The sequence below is a fragment of the Cryptomeria japonica genome, chromosome 10, assembly GCF_030272615.1.
Source record: "Cryptomeria japonica chromosome 10, Sugi_1.0, whole genome shotgun sequence".
Classification (NCBI taxonomy): domain Eukaryota; kingdom Viridiplantae; phylum Streptophyta; class Pinopsida; order Cupressales; family Cupressaceae; genus Cryptomeria; species Cryptomeria japonica.
Window position 1 is genome coordinate 290,576,913 of NC_081414.1, and position 19,677 is coordinate 290,596,589.

At 36.7% G+C, this 19,677-nt stretch overlaps 1 protein-coding gene across 1 annotated transcript in view; it reads right to left on the bottom strand.

The window, feature by feature from the left end:
• Positions 1–19,677, bottom strand: part of LOC131040923 (DENN domain and WD repeat-containing protein SCD1) — a 254,969-nt gene that overhangs the window by 97,849 nt on the left and 137,443 nt on the right. Inside the window, exons 19-21 of the mRNA XM_057973881.2 lie at positions 7,906–7,953; positions 5,731–5,788; positions 5,511–5,594 (exon numbers count right to left, since the gene is read on the bottom strand). Of these exons, the coding sequence (XP_057829864.2) occupies positions 5,511–5,594; positions 5,731–5,788; positions 7,906–7,953 (190 nt within the window). The remainder of the gene's footprint in view (positions 1–5,510; positions 5,595–5,730; positions 5,789–7,905; positions 7,954–19,677) is intronic.

Below are 19,677 nucleotides of genomic sequence, written 5' to 3' on the forward strand. Positions count from 1 at the left end.
AATGGAGTTGTGTTTGATGTAAATATGTATGTATGCAGCCAAGGGTGCCAAAGGCAATAATGCTCGAATGAGCAGAATCCTAATAGGATACAAGTAATAAACAAACAATATTCCCTTCCTACATGTCAAACACTCCTTGTTTTGGATTTGTACGATGTGTTCGATCTGTTCTGATAAATTTGTCATCCTATATGAATTCCATTGATTATAATTTTTATAGTAATCTGCAATATGAAAAACGTTGTCCCTAATATCCTTCCTTTTTCTCAAAATGAATTCGAATCATCTTAATATATGATGAGGAATAGTGTCTAAAGAGACACGTCTCTTGTGTCTATGTAATCGTCTCTCTTATCTATCCTTAATCGCACCATTTCTTTTTGTTATGATTAACAGATAGGCGCTATTTATTAATTAACAACTCTTCATAATGATGGTGATTATTAGCGTTCTTCATTATCTTGTGTTTGTACTTAGTTTGGTTAGTGATTCAATCATCGGGGTGGTATATACCTTACATGATAATAATCATCTTTCCTTATAAGCGTTATTTGCGATAATCTGAAGGATTGTGTTTATGATTTTAAATTTAAATTTGAATTAAGATATAATGAAGAAGCAATAATGATGGACAAGTAAAAAGAATAGTAATATTAAAAATGTAAGGGAAGTGTGAGTGGTTATACACAAAAAGATAATAAAGTAGCAAATAAAAGGGATAAGAGAATATAGAGGAAGTGAAATAGTAAATGCTTATAATGGTGTAGCATCTATACAACTTTGGAATCATTGTTCTATTTGGTATGCATGATGATCCCGGATTTAGATGCTTTGATCGATGCTTAGTATTAGTATTCTGATCACTGTTGAATTCTCTTTGTAATATTGTATATCGGTTCTATTGATGGCATTGTATTAATACGATATTATTCCAAATAATACTTATAATGTATTTTGACAATTCATGTTTATATTTTATATTTATTAAATAACACATTATATGGTAAGTGTAACATATTCAATATATCTATTTTATGTTTTAATAGTATTTTATGGTAAAACTTCTTTAATAGTTAATATAATATTAATAATTGAAATATGAACGTTATATTAAAATAAAATAATAAATAATAATCATAACAAATAATAAACATTAATAATCATATATTAGAGGAAAATCATGAAGTCTCATTAATGAGATGATTTTCCAATATCATTAAATGTTAATTAATAAATGTTTTAATTATCGTATTTATTTAATCCAATGTCCAAAGAGGGGTTATGACACAGTGCATACCAGACACAACAGTAAAATATATCTTTATTCGCACATTCAATTATTACAGAGAAGAGACCAAAGATGGTCGGCCAAGGATTACAATAGATCTGACAATACCAGGCCACTTCCTTGACAGTACACAACATATTTAAAGGACCCGACGGTTGCCGAGAGGTACACAACCGTCAACCAAACGACACATAACAACCCGAGACTGACAACCCACTCAATACAATTAATTAATACCTTGTTGGATAACAAATATTATCAAACATAACAATAGGCAATTTATGCCGACAACAATAATCTCAAATTCATGGTTTTGTTCAAAGATAACAAGAGTATATTGGACAAGTTTGGGATGGTAGATTACAATCCCTCTTTGACTCCTATGGAGATTGAATTAAAGTTGTCAACCAATGATGACGATTCCCTTGTTAATGAATCTCCATATGGATAGTTGGTGAGCAACCTGATATATCTTGCATCCACATGAATGGATCTATGTTGTGTTTTCAACTATCTTTCTCAATTTCTAACAAAAGCAAATCTCTCACTGGATAGCAATAAAGTGAGTTCTGCACAGTCAACGATATTACTAAGAAGTAATTGGTAAAAAATTGATTGTATTTACAATGAGAAAGAACGCTCAATAAATAATGTACAAGGAATTACAAAATAGAAAGTTTCTAACAAGAAACTTAGGATAAGATCGAAGATGATCTAAAAATACAATATATTACATGATTCGAGCATTAAAAATAAACTTAGGAAAATATTATTTTAAATAAAAGATACTCGACTTTGGTACACAATATCACAAGACAATAGATTTTAGATTGACGTGATACACAAACTCTTATTGGCTAGCATCAATGGATACTCAACGGTATTACTAAAAGCATCTTTTCTTTCCATGTTATTTCTTGCTTGACACAATAACACAAATGGATTTAGATATAATACTACATGTATTGGCAAATGGACTTAGACATAATTCTACATATATTGGCAAACGGATTTAGATATAATACTATATAAATTGTTATGTAATGTCCCCTTTTTATCTAGCCTAGAAATATAATTAAATAATTAAAATTATGTTTTAATTATTTAATAAGGTCACAAAAGTATTTAATTCCTAAGTCCTTAAGTGAACTCTTTTATGTCAATGAAAAAAAATAAGAGGGCCACTTTATTATTTCCCAAGATGAAGTCAAAAATTAAAAAGAAAGGGAAATATGAAAAGAGAGTGAAGTTGAAAAGGAGGGTTCAAAGAGTTTCTAAGAAGGTTATAAAAGAGTAGTGAGAGATTCATTTGAGTCATGTTGAGTATATTCCTTCTTAGTGATTGTAACCCTTGTGGTTCTGGAGTTTGGATTTGATCCAGCTTAGCCTTTTGAAGACGGAAACCCTCTTGGGAAGATCAGTTTTAGTGGTGAAACTATCCACCTTAGCTGATAATTGGCAATTACTCAGATTTCACAACTGGAGTTCAACAATCAAGCATTGGGAAGTCTATGAAGTCTCATTTTGAGACAAAATTTGAAGAGTATGGAGATTTATTGTTAATATGGTATTCTTTGACAAATATTATTCGGGGCTTTGAGGAATAATTTTAATATGTTGTAGATGAATCATTATTGAAATATTATTTCTGAAAGTCTATATGGCTGATACAATGGAGCTGAATAAAGGTTAAAAATAAAAATTAATGATTCATTTCAAGTGAAAGCATGGAAATATTTCTTTGATTATTACAGTGGCTACAATTCTTATTTGGAGTCGAAAACATTCTTTGGTGACTTGAGTTTGGCATGAGGAAATAAAGGATTCATATTATGCAATATCTCAATTCAAAGAGTCGAGTTTGAAAAATATTTAATAAATCTGGGTGATAAAGTATTGCCTCAAATACTATATTATATGCATTTGGCGGGGTGTTTCATATTCTATTGTGGCATTCCATATTCCATATTCTATTGTGAATAATTGTTTTCCCTGGAGAGAACATTGGTTTTAATGGGAATTCTTCACTTGCTACATGAAGTTGTGGAGGGGATAGGATGTGGGTTTGAGTCTTGGTTTTTCTACTTAGCGCAGCTCTTTCTCATCTATCGTGGCTTCCTTTCCTAGCCATCGGTCTGTGTATTGACCTAGGTGTTAAACTTCCTATGCATGGCCTCTAGATTCCAAACATGAGCTCTTTCTTTGAACAGTGGGAGCATTATGCCCTGGCATAGCATTCTATTTGCAAATAGTGGAATATTATTTATGACACTATGATTATGGAAGTATAAAATATTGAATCACTTTCATTAGGAGGAAAATAATTAGTCTTACCCGAGAGAAACTCATCTCCAGTTGCAACATAGGATTGTTGCAGCACTGAAGTCGACACGGTGGAGTGGTGTAAGGTTCATACATATTATTTGCTGGCCGCATATATCAACAGTGGTCTTGGGTTTTCATCCTGAACATGATTTAGAAAGGCACTAGGAATATACAAACTGGAAATTACAAGGGGGTTGATTTATTAATGTTAGGCTAGGTTACCGGGTTCAGCCCCCTAGACCCCTAGTACTGGTCCAGTCCAGTCCTGGTCCAAGGTTCTGGTCCGATCTGCCTGTAGTTCGGACAGGGTCTGTGATTCACAGGCCTGGTTCGGACCAGGTCGAACCCAAAAGGACTTGGGTCGAACCCAAGAGGACCCAGGTCAAACCTAGGGGTCTGACAGCCCAAAAATGGTTTTTTTTTGACAAAATTTAATTTTTTTGGAATTCCACCACAAAAAATTAAAATATATCCCTAAAAGTGAGTTTTAAAACATTAACTTGGCTCATTTCACACAAGCGACATGACTACAAGCAAGGGGAAACGAATATGTGGGATATAGAGCCAGAGCATACTGATTTGGATGCTTTCACTTCTCAGCTTGTTGCATTTGATGACTCAGATAGCGAGCAAACTTAGAGTGCGAGTACAAGTGTAAGTGGCATTGGCATTGGCATTGATTCATCTAATGTCAATGTCAACGATGAGGAGGAGGAGAATGAGGATGATGAATTAGAGAATCCATTTGATGATCAAACTTTAATTTGTCGAAAGTTGAAACAATGATACTTGAATATTTATCATTTTGATATTAAACTTGATGTATATGATGCTGTTATGGTATGATCATCATGCTATGATTACAAGTTTATGTTGGTTTTATTGTTTATTGTTTATATAATTTACATGTTTTTGTACTAACGAACCCAAACCCCTTTTCAAAATTTTGTCGTACCGGCGTACCGGTTCTTCAAACCCGAACCGGCAACGTAAATGTCAGGCATGGAATTAATATTCCAATTTCGATCTTTGCTGATGTAGAAAGAAGACTTAATCAGGTCAACTCTTACTGTTGAATCAGTTTCATCTGCTGATAGTGTGAGTTGGAATGAGTGATGTGGGATTACTACCAAATGCCAATTGAGAAAACAGTAAACAGTGAATTAGCTATACACCTGGACGATGAGAAAACAGTACTGAGCCTGAACCAAATTGGAATTAATATATTTGTCATTGCTCAACACTACCTAAGCATTGCAGATTGGGTATGTGTTATAATATACTATAGTTCTTTAGTCCTGCAATTTCATGTATTCCTGAAGCAGAGTTTTTCAATAAAGGAAAGAACCTGTTTTGCTGTTCATAAATATTTTCTGTTGATTTCTATTTGATGAGTTGTTAAGCAATGAAACAATATTCAATCACAAACTCACGAAAAGAAACTTGAAACAGCATGCAACCCAACAGTTTGACAAAATAACTCAGTGAGGAATGTTGCAAAAACTTCAAAGAATTGGTAGGGGCTCTTAAATGTTAACCATGAAAAAATATAGATCTCTGTTCTAACTAGACATTCCATCAAATGGCCACAACAGCCATTGCCAAAATACCATTCAAAGTGACAAATTCAAATAGAAGCATGTCAACTAGACCTAAATGCCAATGTTGCATGTATTAACTTTAAGTCAAAGTTGATATGGATTAAAATTTTGTTTACCAAGTTGTTCTAACATATGATCAAAATCCTTGATCATTCCCCAAAAATTTTAAAGAGTCTTTGAGTTTGTCACCTAGAATTGTGTCTACTTTGTATTTCTCATCAATAAACACGAAGACAAAAATATGAGTGATTAATTAACTGAAAAATAAAATTATGAAATTTGAATCAGTAGCATACAAGTTGCTTGTATCCAAGATTGTTCTTTTGTGCAATTGACTCCATGATAAACCAAGCATCTGCATCAGGTATCCCTAAACCAGCCTGTATCAGCACACAAAAGGTTAACTAGACATAGAAAAGATAAGAGAGATATAATCATAATTTTAAATTTCAATATCAAAGGTAGAAAAGCCTTTATTCTGAATAATATTATCTCCTAAAATAGACGAAGGAATACCATATGGGATGCAATTACGATAAGTTGTTCAGTGACAAGTGTTGCATAGTTGGCCAACCTAACGAATAAAAAAGACAAAAAAAAAATAAGCACAGATCCACCTCATCCAAGATGTGGCAAAGCATTTAAAAATCAACAAGTAAATCAATGTTCTAAGATAATGAAATTGTCTTGAGTCAATTTTTAACATAGGAACCAATTCTCATTCAGAGATACTACATTTGAGTGATGAACCCCTCAAATACTGGGACTCATCCATTTGTCTGTTCGCAAATGCAGTGGATCAAAAGAATCTTATATTTTTCTATCACATCAAAAGCAGTTTTTTATGATATTAATCAGTTATAGTAGTTTCACTTTCTATGCTACAAGAAAAGAAAATATTGCGAACAGGCAATATTTGATCAAAACATACACAATGTGATGGAGAAAAATATGGTAGCAGACCAAACTAGGAAAAATTATAGCTCCAGTTATTGTTTTGGCCTTATAACAGCATCACACCCAATAACTGCAGATTTTTAAGTGATAATTACTCTAATGGTGTGCAGTATCAACAACTTGCCAATATCCACATGTACTAAGAGGATGACACCTACAGATGCAGTGAGAAGCATCATCATTTTAAAGTTGTAGAATTACAAGGCAACTAGGCGGAGGTCGTTTTCTTCAATATTAGCTATACCAAGAAGAGACACCCGAACACTAAGTAAGAAAAAGTGAAGCATTATATCTTGCAAGTCATAAATTAAACTAATTTGTAAAATATTGTTTATTTACAAAAACATGAATATCTTATTCGCTAGTTCTTGGTGGGAAGATTAAGGTGGAAATACCTCCAATTTGCAAAGGCTAGCCCTCTGAATTTTTTCTCAACCTTATAGTGCTTTTAGTTGTGAGTGTAACTAGAGTTTGTTTGATGCTATTCAAACAACTAAGTGTAATCAATTGACTCCACAATACCTCAATGATCTTGTTTCTGTACAATACAACCTTTGGATTTGAACAAGAAAGATGGAAAACCTACCAAAGGAACTTATTTAAATTGAATGAGATTGATCCCTAGAGTGACTAGACCATGCAGGATGATGAGGCCTTCTTGTTTATAGAGGATGACATTGATGATTTGGAGAGGCAAGCTATGGAGGATGTGGGTGCTGCAAAAGTAGAGAGATTGGATTGGATGACACTGATATGGTAAAGGAGTCACCGTCATCTACCGATAGCGTGGAACCGCAGGGACAATCTTCTATGCCAAGCATTGAGCCACAATCAAGTGTGAGGACCATACACTCTATCCCAAGCATTGAGCCACAATCAAGTGAGGACCATACACTCTATCCCCAAATTTTTCACTAGGTAGGGTAAGAGGAAATTGAAAAATATTGTAATTTTTTACTTCCCTAGATATGAAATTATATGATGATGACTTTCAAAGAGATTCATCATAAATTCATAATAGTTATAGTTATTAACGTAGTAGCTAGCTATTGTATTCAGTTCCCCTCTCCGGGTTCGCATGATGATGCCATTTTGTAATTCATATGTAATCAAGAATCAAATTTAATAGAAAACACTTCCTCATGGTTTTTTGGACTCATTTAATACATTTTGTAATTGAATTTTGCATTAAAAAAATTGTTCTTTTGAGAAATTTTAGTACTTATTAAGTTGTTGAGTCAAAATTTGGACCTGCTGAATACACTCCAAGTCCAAGTCTACGAATTGTGTATATATATGTATATGTGTATATACGTATATATACATGTATGTAACACACATACATACACATAGACACACATATATATTTATATGTATATACATGTATATGTGTATATACATGTATATATGTATATACATATATACATACACACACACACACACACACACACACACATATATATACACATTTGTATAACTATACATGTGTATATGTGTATGTATGTATGTATGTACATGTGTATATGTGTATGTATGTATGTATGTATGTATGTACATATGTATCTATATATGAAAAATAAAGAAATAGCTCCTAGCAAAAATTACCACAATTTAGGTACAAGATAGAAATAATCGCGTGTATAAATTTTTCAGAACAAAGACCATTAGTTTAGAACTGAGATCATTTTGATGCATTTTGAAAGTATGAACGCAATTATACTAAATTACACATACTTGTCTGCAGCTTTCTCCATTATGGTCTCAAAATATACTTCCCAAAACCTGCAAGGGTAAAATGCTTTGTTAGAGAGATACATATATACATTCATAAAAGATCATAAAAGTCAAAAAAAAAAGTTCCATGGGTAAATAAATGCATTACATCTGATGAGTAGCGCATATGGAATCAAATATGCAAATTTTAAAAGAGCTGCACCAGCAGCAAAAAATCATTGAGAAAAACCATTGCACTAGAATGGTATATACATATTAAGGTTTGTTTATAGCAGCTAAAAAGTTAATGAGAACAGAAAACATGTTCAAAGACGAGCATGCTTAGAGACTCAAATAAAAATTAACAATTTCTAACCAAGTTATATAAGGAAGGAGAAAATGTGGCTAAACAGAGCATTTGGCATTGACTACTAAGTTACTGACATTCAAAGCTGAAAGAAAACAATACTATAATCTTGTGAAGTGGTGTACTATTATATTTGTGCCATTCATTGTTGGACTGATATGAACATTGTAATTGGTAGACAGATCATGGCAGAAGCATTCTAAAGGGGCTTCAAAAAGAGTGATATGCAACTCTAGATATGTCATGTACTGTTCAGGGTTATCCTTTGCAGACTTAGCTCTGAAGTGTGTAATTCTATACCTTTTCTCTATACAAGGGCTTGTCAGGAAACATATATCTCAAGAAGCAGCAGTAGATACTTTGAATCTTATAACGGTCCAAACATTATAGGAAGAAATAATCCCCTCTCTTTTTGCTTCCATTCCACAAGCTCTGCAAGTAGAACCTTGGAATGTGACAATCTCAACTGACAATAATGAGAAAAGAACCTACAAAACATCCCAAATTAAGCAAGGAAAATATCTATACGTATGCATCTTAAGTTATGATCTCATTTCACACTTTGTTATTACAAATTCACTTGTTTTGGTGACAACATTTCACATATTTCAAATACAATATTTGACAGATGTCTGGTTGCAAACAGACATGTCACTTCAGGCCAAAATATGATAAAGTGACAGATACCCCTATACCTAGATATTGAATGACTACTAAACCAAAAGCTGGGGCATAAACAATAGAGCCTAATAAAGAATAATGATCATATGAAAGCTGACAAAAGCTAGAATAAGAATAATAAACAACATAATAATCAATCTTTTGGGGCGTGGATTTAGAAACTTTGATCATTTTAAAGTATTCATGGAAAGTCCTATCCCATTTTTAGACAAAAGATAATCAAGTGGGCCTAAGCCTATTATTTTATTCATAAGCTTCGGTTAGGTGAAGGAAATAATTTGTGAATACTAATTTAAGTTTATTCCAAGTCACTTTATGTTATAACATTTTAAAAGGGGAACAACTTATATGTTGTTTTTAGAAAAGGGCCAATGTTATGTCATTAGGGAAGTGAACACGGGGATTACCATATATTTTAGGTCGCATGCAAATCTAGTGCTACATGATTTAATCATTCTCACTTCTTTTAACACTCACCAAAGGCATGAAACTCCCTCAAAGTCCTGCAATCAGCTCTATATGTATATGATTAGTTACAAAACAGATATATGAAGTTTCATGCTACACAGTTGCTTCAAACTAACTAAAGCAAATCATCACAGATAATGTAGCAGCATATGGGTCAGCAAGTAGAATCCTTTTAAATTATCACCTTTAGGCACTAGCAATATTTTCATTTGTTGTGGCTTTGTTTTACTTGGTTGCATATTTATTAAGAATAAATTCTTCTTTTGCAGGAAGAATCCTCCAAGAGAGGCACCCCACTCTTTTTTGGACACCTTGTGTAGCACATGTCCCTGACCTTCTTTTGGAGGACATAGGAAAACTTGAGTGGGTGACTCCACTTGTGGAAGATGCAAGGAGCATCACCAAATATATTTACAATCACCCTTGGGTCCTAAATTTGATGAGACAGCACACCCAAGGGAAAGATTTGGTGAGAGCTGGTGTCACAAGGTTTGCAACGATTTTCTTGACATTGCAAAGCCTTCTTGTTGCATTGACTTCTTTGAAACAAATATTTGTGAGTGGAGAATGGCTTAACTCACCTTATTCAAAGAAGCCTGAAGGAGAGGTTGTCGCATACATAGTCTTCGACAGCCAATTTGCACAAAGGGCTGCAGAGATTGTGAAGGTTGTTACTTCAAAACTTTAATTTTTAAATTTTAGTTATTCTTGATTCAAGTCTCTCATTACTAATTTGTAACTTCATTATTTAATCTTTTTGTAATTTGTATTTTTCAATTGCAGGTGTCAAAGCCCTTGGTTCGAGTTCTTCGCTTGGTGGATGGGGATAAAACCCCAATGGGATATCTATATGAGGCAATGGATAGGGCCAAGGAGTCTATCAAAAATTACTACAAGGGGGATAGACTCAAATTTGATCCCATTTGGGAAATTGTTGATAGGAGGTGGAACAATTAGCTCCACCAACCCATTCATGCAGCAGGGTACTTCCTCAACACTCATTTTAGGTTCGGGGGTTCTTACTCAGATCTGATTGGAGAAGTCATGGAGGGCCTCAGTACATGCATTGAGAGGATGGTACTCGATGTGGAGGAGAGAGACCTCATTGTGAGTGAGCTCCAAAATTATGAGGGAGGAAGGGGTAAGCTATTCTCTTTAGAGCTGGCTAGGAGAGGAAGAACCACTCAAACCCCAGGTATAACATTTGCCATTTGGATTTTGGGATCTAAAATGATTGATAAATTATGTTTTCTCTTTTCTCTTTGCTTTCTAACTTTTCCATTTTATTTATTTTGTAGATGCTTGGTGGCAAAATTGGGGTGGAAACACCCCACATCTCAAAAAATTTGCCCTCAGAGTCTTATGTTAGCCTTGCAGTTCATCCAATTGTGAGCGCAATTGGAGCTTGTTCGAAGCAATCCACATGAAGAAGAGGAGCAAGTTAGCACAGAAACGGCTCAATGACCTTGTCTATGTGCAATATAATCTTCGATTGCGCGTAAGGAATGTAGAGGAACTAGAAGGTGGTCCAATTGACTTGGATGATATAGATCCTTACAGTGATTGGACATCACAGGAGCAGCCTCCATTGTTTTCCGACACTGACATCACTGATTTGGAGACGCAGGCTATGGAGGAGGGGGGTGGAGGGGGGTGGATTTGGTTTCACATTGGATGACATTGAGGAGGAAGAGGATGAGGATGAAGATTCTTGCCAGTGCCAGAAGCAGGTGGAGACATAGCTTCATCCAGGATGGAGGATGAGCCAGCCATACCGAGCAAGGAGACACAGTCACGCCCACAGCAGACTTATACGACTCGACCCTCTAGTTCTACCTCTCCCCAAGTTTTTGCTAGAGCTGGGAAGAGGAAGTTGTAATTGTAATTTGTAATGATGTATTTACTTTTGTTTTTACAAAAACTATTTACTATTTTGCTTCTAGGCTTCCAGCCATCCGCATTCCTCATGAGGATGCGATTTTGTAGACACTTTGCATTTAAATATATCTAGAATCAGCTTGTTTCTTTTGTGTTATCATTTATTGACTCATTGGATGCATCTTCTCATTAAATTTTGCAAAAAAAATGCATTTTTTATTGAATTTAACCGTGTTTTTAAGTTGCCGAGTTTTTCGCCGAGTTTTTCCCAAGTTTTTTTCCTAGGGGCTTGGCGAGTCGAGTCGAGTCGAGTCGCGAGTAGTCCAACTATGGTTCATACCATTAAGGATTGGCTGATTGCCAGTTCCTCTACATGGTTAGTCTGAACTCACTAGTATGCTTAGTTTCGTTATTAAACATGGAATGTATGAATGTCTTAAATTCAGCGTTTATGTTTAATAGCATGAAAATTTGTTTCCCCTTTGGAGATTGCATCAATTTTATCTAGTTGTGTGAATTGCTGGCGAAATAAAATTTGATTATTGCAAGGTCTTTGTCTATCGGCTTGAATGTGTTATTTTTAGGTAGAAGTAGTTAGCATCCTCCTTCCCCTTTTTACCTCTTTTTTCCTTTTTTTTTTAAATTGAAAGTTGAAGTCCGAACAGCATCATGTCGAAGATAAATCTGATGAAATCAAAAATTGTAGAATCTTAGGGAACCGTGCGAACAAAACCGATTCCGTCTAACCGTAAGTCCCCTTTGTGTTTCCAGCAAAACACATTAAATTATTGAGCTATCCTGCAGTCATGACCTGACAATTCAAACCTTGAGGTTATTAGAATAATACTTTATTATTTTATTATTAATGCTCAATATTGTAAACTTAGTGTAAATATCTTAATAAGATCTTGCTCGATCTTATTGGCAGTTTCTTTTTAGAAACTTGCCCTCTTGTAATTCTTTGTAATCCTATTTATTGAGCGTTTGCTCATTGTTAATATACATTCATTTTTTTACCAATTACTTGCGTAATATGGTATCAAAGCCTTGGTTATTTTCAAAATAATTTTTCAATTAAAAATTCGTCACGAATTTTTTAACAGTTTTTTTTCAAAAATTTCTTTGTTTATTCAAAATTGCTACTGGTTCATGTGGATTGGTCGAGGGTTCTTTCGCGTCATTCTTTCTGCTCATGAACAGTGACGTGATTTAAAATCGCGTTGTCTTTTCCAGTCTATTTCATGATTCTGTTTTTTGGCAGATCGTTTTGGCCGCGGCTACTAGGGTTTTCAGCTATTTTCTGGCTATTTTCTGCCCTCTCCCGCGACCCGTCTCTCTTGCATTTTGTGCGACCACGCAACGCGATTTTTTTCCCGCCTGAAAATTTTTTTCAGCGATTTTTTGGACGGAAATCTGCATTTTCGACTAGGGTTTTTTCCCTTCAAATCAAGTCGAATTTTTTTTCCAATTGCAAATTCTTGGTGGGTTTTTCGAGATCTCAACTGGGTCGTCATCTGAATTTTCTGGGTGCCTCCATTTTCGTGCCTCCATTTTCGAGCCAACGGATCTAGATTCCAACAGCAGATTCTTTCTGGGTTTTTCGCAATGATTTTTGGGTTGTCTTCGGATTTTTCTGGGTCAGTTGGAATTTTGTTTCTTGAAATTCGTGCCCGTCGTACTTCATTTTTTGAAATCTGTACCTGCATCTACCTTTGTTTCTGCATTGGGATTAGAATTTTTTTAATTCCGTGCCAGCACCTCTTCTCAGTTTTTTCGTTTTTCATGCATTGGGAAATGTGCAAGATGGCATCATTGACCAACTTGATGTTGGAAGGCAGTCAGCGATCTAATGGGAAAAATTATAACACCTGGAAGCAACGCATGCTGACTATTTTTTAATATCGCCGCCTGGATAATCTTCTTTTGGGCACGGAGTTGTTGATGTGTATTTTGTACATGACCAAACACAGAATAAAATACCCAGAGGTACCTTATCTTCTCTTGAGTAAAGCTCCCGAATGCTGAAGATATCGCAGAAGGATCAATCGGAGAAGCTTCAAGCTTCTTGTATGTAGGTTCTCTACTCTTGGATAAGCTCTTTGTGGTATGATGTGATTTTGCTAGAATCACAAGGGGACTTACACTTGATGACCTGAACGTCTAATTTGCTGGAATCACAAGTCCTATTCACTAACTGGAAGACAAACAAATGGCAAAAGATGCAGGGTTCACGAAGTCTACTCTACTGTCTAGGATGCGAGAAGATGGATGAATGACTAGGTGGAGTCCTACTGGGCTGGGTCTCACCATCAGGTTGAACAATTCAACACCAACTCAATGCGATCTTTTAAGGGATGCTTCCAATACGTTCAAATCGTACACCACCTGACAATGATCACCATTCAAGATAATGCATGAACAATAGACGTGTAACGACAATAGACGTGTAACAACTTAAGATTAAGCTCATTTTATGCCAGTTGACCACGCAGGGCGCACTTACCATCAGTAAGAGGCTAGTGGTATGGACTAGACAGATTCCACACAGGTGCATTCAACAATTTTCTTCACTCAATCTAATCATCTATCATCAAAAATGAAGATTCAACAAGAGACCATGCACATTGCAAAGAAACAACATATTCCACCATATCTTCAATGAAAAGAAGTCTTTACAATTAAGGCAACAATGTCTTGCCTTCTCTTCTTAATCTACTCTAATTGCTATTCTACTATTCTGGCCTCTATTACTAACTATTAACTATTAGCTATTATTGACTAACTATTAGCCTTTACAAATGAGGAGCCAGGGCTTATATAGTGCCCACAATACAATTCAATGGCTTGGATCAATTTGAGATCAATGGCCAAGATTTTACAATGAAACCCTAATTAGGGTTTGTTACAACAAACTCAATTCTGGCCAGTGAAATAATTGCATTGTTTGGACACATGTCTTCTCTGGAATATTCGACCAATGGAGAACAGGGGTAGGTACATCAAAGTTTGTGCCATCTCCCATGAGACAAGTACATTGAATCTGGACACGCTGAGGTGGACCAACCCGACTGGAGAAGTGATGACTGGGATGCCACCTTGTCTGACACTTGGTTGATGCTCAATTTGGTAATGCTTTCCTTCAAATGCTGGACTGGAAGATAGATGGAGAAGGTCGTCCTTAATGAAACTGGATTGGAGGAGGTCGTCCTTGTTGATGTCGGACTGGAGAAGATCGTCCTTGTAACTGCAAGACAAACAAAAAGATGATTAAGGACACATGATAAATTCATTTCAATATAGCATTTTCAACTTAAGTGATCAACGAAAAGATATCAACATGAAACTTGCCCAAGATTTTCTCCAGGAATAGACCCTATAAGAATTTCGTCCTGGACCCTTTGAAAGGGTCAGGAGCGAAATTCCAACTTTAGGTCAAAATTCACATTTTTGAAGGTCAAACATCCTTCCAAGGCATAGAACATCATGCCTCACTCCTATCCAAGTCATGAAAACCAAAATCTTGTCTTAAATTGCAAGGAAAAAAGGAGAATTTAGAAATTTCACTCTGGACCCTTTGGAAGGGTCAGGAGCGAAATTTTCATTAGGCTTCAAAACTTGCATCCTTAGCAACCCAATTCCTCTCTAAGGCAATCCAAATGCCTTCTCACACCCTTGTCTAAGCTTAGTTTTGTCCAAAATTTGGAAGAAAAGATGACTGAGGATTTTCGCTCTGGACCCTTTGGAAGGGTCAGGAGCGAAATTCTCTTCTAGGCTCAATTCCTTCATCTTTCATGATTTCTTGCAACTTCAAGTCACTCCCAAGGGTAATTCTTTCCATGCTTGACCTTATCCCATACTTGGCTTAGAAAAATTTGATAGCAAAAGGTGATTTTGAGGAAATTCGCTCTGGACCCTCTGGAAGGGTTAGGAGCGATTTTTGCAATCTTGACCAAAAATCTTCATTTTTTCACCTTAAAACTTCTTAGCTTAGTGGGATTTCATCTTTTATTGCCCTAGGAACAAGGTTTTCATGTCCAAGAAAGGTTAAAAATGGGTTTACAAGGAATTTTTCTCTGGACCCTTTGGAAGGGTCAGGAGCGAAATTTCCTTTCCTGGCTAAAATCGTTCATTTTCACAACTTCCATACATCCCCAAGGATTTCAACATGTCAATTCTCTCCTTCAACATGCCTTGGACATCAAGATTTGGCCAAATAAGGCAAGAAATGTCTCTTAGAGAGATTTTCGCTCTGGACCCTTTGGAAGGATCAGGAGCGAAATTCTTTATTTAGGCTTATTCCTCCATCATTTCAAGTTGCATTCACCTCAAAAGGCTAGAAAACCAATCCGGACACTCATCCAAGCTACAAAAACCCAAGTTTGACTTGACTTTGCTAGGAAAATAAGGATTTTTTAGGAATTTCGCTCTGGACCCTTTGGAAGGGTCAGGAGCGAAATTCTCTCCTGAGCTCGTTTTGGCTTCTCCATTACCTCAATCCAATATTCAATGGCAAGAACACATCAAAGTCCTTCTAACCATGCCATAAAACTCAAGAATTAGACCATCTCCAAGAAGAAAATATGAGTTTCCAAGAATTTTGCTCTTGACCCTTTGGAAGGGTCAGGAGCGAAATCCATATTCTTGATTGATTTCTCACCTCCTTCATCCAATCCATCTTCAAAATTGATCTAACTCAACTCTCCTCTCCACAATCAAGCCCACTCACCACCAAATTCGCTTGGAAACTTCACCTCTCAATGTCTTAGGCAAAAAAAGGGGGGTAAATGAGGATTTCGCTCTGGACCCTTTGGAAGGGTCAGGAGCGAAATCCATGTTCTAAGTTGATTTCCACCACTTCTCAAGGAAAGAAGACATAAATTTACCTTTCAACACGCCTTAGAAACCAACACTTGGCCAAAACTAGGAAGAAAATAAGAGCTATAGAGATTTTCGCTCTGGACCCTTTGGAAGGGTCAGGAGCGAAAATTACCTTTTAGTCTTCTTCCTCTATCCTTTCAACTCCAATCCTTTCTAGAAGGTAGCTAAATATCATTCTTCATCCAAGGGACAAGGTTTGTGGTCTAAGCAAGGTCAAAAAATAGGTAAGTAAGGAATTTCGCTCTGGACCCTTTGGGAGGGTCAGGAGCGAAATTCACCTTCTTGGCTAGAATCCTTCATTCTTTCAAGGTTTTCAAACATTTCCAAAGTCCAAACATGTCCACTCTTCCCTTCAAAATGCCTTGCAAATCAAAATTTGGTCAAATAAGGCAAGAATGAGTCTTAGGTTGATTTTCGCTCTAGACCCTTTGGAAGGGTCAGGAGCGAAAATCACTTTTTAAGCAAAATCTTGATCTTTGAAATCATCCAACTCCCTCTCAAGGCAAGAACATTCAAAAACACCTCCACACGTGCCTTGGAAACTAGGAACTTGGTCTTGATAAGTGATAAATTGAGGTGTATAAGGATTTTCGCTCTGGACCCTTTGGAAGGGTCAGGAGCGAAATTCCTAATCTTGGCCAAAATCCTGACTTCATTTTCACATTTCTCCATCCAAACAAGTGTTTTGCCCTCAAAGATGCCTGGGAACGAGTTGGTTCTAAGTTTGGGTCAAACTAGAATGTCTTATGGAGATTTTCGCTCTGGACCCTTTGGAAGGGTCAGGAGCGAAATTCGCTTTGGACCCTCTCGAAGGGTCAGGAGCAAAATTTGACATTTTTAGACTCTCCGTCAGGATAATTTTATGGAATATAACATTTAAGTTATATTCCATATATACTTTCAAGATGTTTGAGAGTGGTTTCAGACCTCCAGGAGTTATATTGGAAAATCTAGTTTTTGGAGGATTCTTCAGTTTTCCAGACTAAGTCAAATTTCAGGATCAAGACATTCCAGACTTAGCCAAATTTTAGGATCAGGACATTCTAGACTTAGCCAAATTTCAGGATCAGGACTTTCCAGACTTAGCCAAATTTTAGGATGAGGATATTCCAGACTTCATCACTCACCCACTTGACCTAACTCAAGCAGAACCTGCTATCCAGGTGATCCCCCTGGCGACACTCGAAAGCTAAAGGCTAACAGACAAAACCCTAAAAGACCTAGAAAACAAACCCTAGAAAGCAAAAAGCAAGGGTCCCCATTTGCAATGGGGCGATGTGTGAATACGTCACAACAGGAGTCCCATCCTCAAACACTTGGAGCTAACCAGGACAAGTTTGATGACCGCAATCGAGAAGTTGTTATGCTTCTCAAGCTCTCTGTTACAGATGACCAGCTACCTCAGATTCCTTCCGGCAAGTCAACTGCAGAAATCTGGAAGCATTTGAAGGAGTTGCATGAGACATCCGACAAGAGTCGAGCCTTTTTTTTGAAGAATCAGTTGTTCTCCATTATGAAGGATGAACGCATGTCCTTACAGGAGCATCTTACAAAGATTAAGGACATTTGAGATCAGCTCCAAGCTATTGGTCGGCAAATGGAGGAAGAGGATTTGGTAGTCATTACTCTGAAAAGTCTACCAAAACTGTATGAGCACTTTATAGAGACTCTCAACATTACTTATACTAATGTTGATCTGAAATTTCCAGAGTTATGCACCAATCTTCTGTAGCAAGATCGTTGGAAACAACAGTTTGGTAGCGGTGCTACTTCAGCCTCCTTAGAACATGCCTTTGCTGCCAAATCCTTTCACAAGGATAAAGGCAACTCCCAATCATCCCAGTCCTTTCATCAGAAGGGCTCTTCTCAGTCACAGGATGGTTCCAAGAAAAAGAAGGTGCAATGCAATTACTGTCACAAATTTGGTCATATGATCAAAGATTGTCGTAACAGATTGGCTTCCAAGCAGCGGAAGCAAGGAGGGTCTCAGCCTAAAGGCAATGTTGTTCAGCACACAGAGCAGAAAGAGTCTTCCTTTTATGCCTTCATGGCTAAAAGACATGCAGATCATGTGAAGTCTTCTACCTGGTACATTGCTTCTGATGCTTCTCGTCATTTCACTAACAGGCGTGACTAGTTTGTTGAGTTCTCTCCCTACACTGATTCAGTTATTTTTGGAGGTGGTGAAGAGTACACTGTTGTCGGTAGGGGCAACGTTCAGATACAGTCTGGAGGGAGGAATCTCATATTCCTCAATGTGTACTATGTTCCTGGTATGGAACTTAACCTCCTTTCTGTCAGTCAGATTATGCGACATTCTCCTCAACTAGATGTCGTCTGTAGCTGTTGGCATTGAGGATCATGGTCTATATAGACTTGTGGATATAGGCGATTCTCTTGAGCATGCCTTCGCAGCTAAATCTTCATCTATCAGCAGTCTCTGGCATCAGCGATATGGTCACCTGAACATTCATTATCTTGCACAGCTTGTTCGGGAAGACTTCCTACATGGTCTACCTTATATTTAGACTCAGAATCATCGCGTTTGTGAAGCTTGCCAGACTAGGAAGTAGCACCGAACACCGTTCAAGGATGGTGACTCATGGCGAGCCTCTAAGGTACTGCAACTGGTCAACGCTGATGTATGTGGTCCTATGAATACTACTTATGTTACTAGGTGCAGGTATTTCTTGCTTTTTGTTGATGATTTCAGTCGTAAAATGTGGGTGTATTTCCTTAAGCACAAATCAGATGTGTTTACTATATTTCAAAAATTTAAGGCCTTCGTAGAAATAGAGTCTAATTCTTCTATTATTACTCTTAGGTTTGATAATGGGGGGGAGTTTTGTTCTTCTACTTTCTCTACTTTCTGTGATACACATGGCATAAAACGTCAGTTAACCACACCATACACCCCTCAGCAAAACGGCGTTGTAGAACGTCGTAACCGCACCATTACAGAAATGGCTAGGTCTATGATGGAACATAGAAACGTTCCTAAGAAATATTGGGCAGAAGCAGTGTTCACAACAGTCTATCTTCTTAATAGGTCACCCACTCATGTTGTTAAAAATAAGACTCCTAAGGAAGTATGGTCTGGTCGCAAACCTAGGATCAGCCATTTGAAAGTTTTTGTCTCTTTAGCTTATGTGTGGATTCCTGATGCCAAGCGCACTAAGTTGGATTCCAAGAGTCAAAAGCTCATGTTTACAGGGTACAGTGACAACCATAAGGCTTACCGACTCATTGATGTAGACTCTGATCGTCTTATCTTCAGTCATGATGTTGTCTTTGATGAAGAACGGGGACCATTTCAGCTTTCCTCGTCTCGGCAACATTCTGAGGATCAGCCTTTGAAGGCTTCTGACTTAGGTATCTGTCTTCCATTCGGTTCACCTGATAATCCTATTTATTGAGTGTTTGCTCATTGTTAATATACATTTAATTTTTTACCAATTACTTGCGTAATAGAGGTCGTCACCATTGATCAACTAAAATAGCATTAGGGATTTCCTTATTTC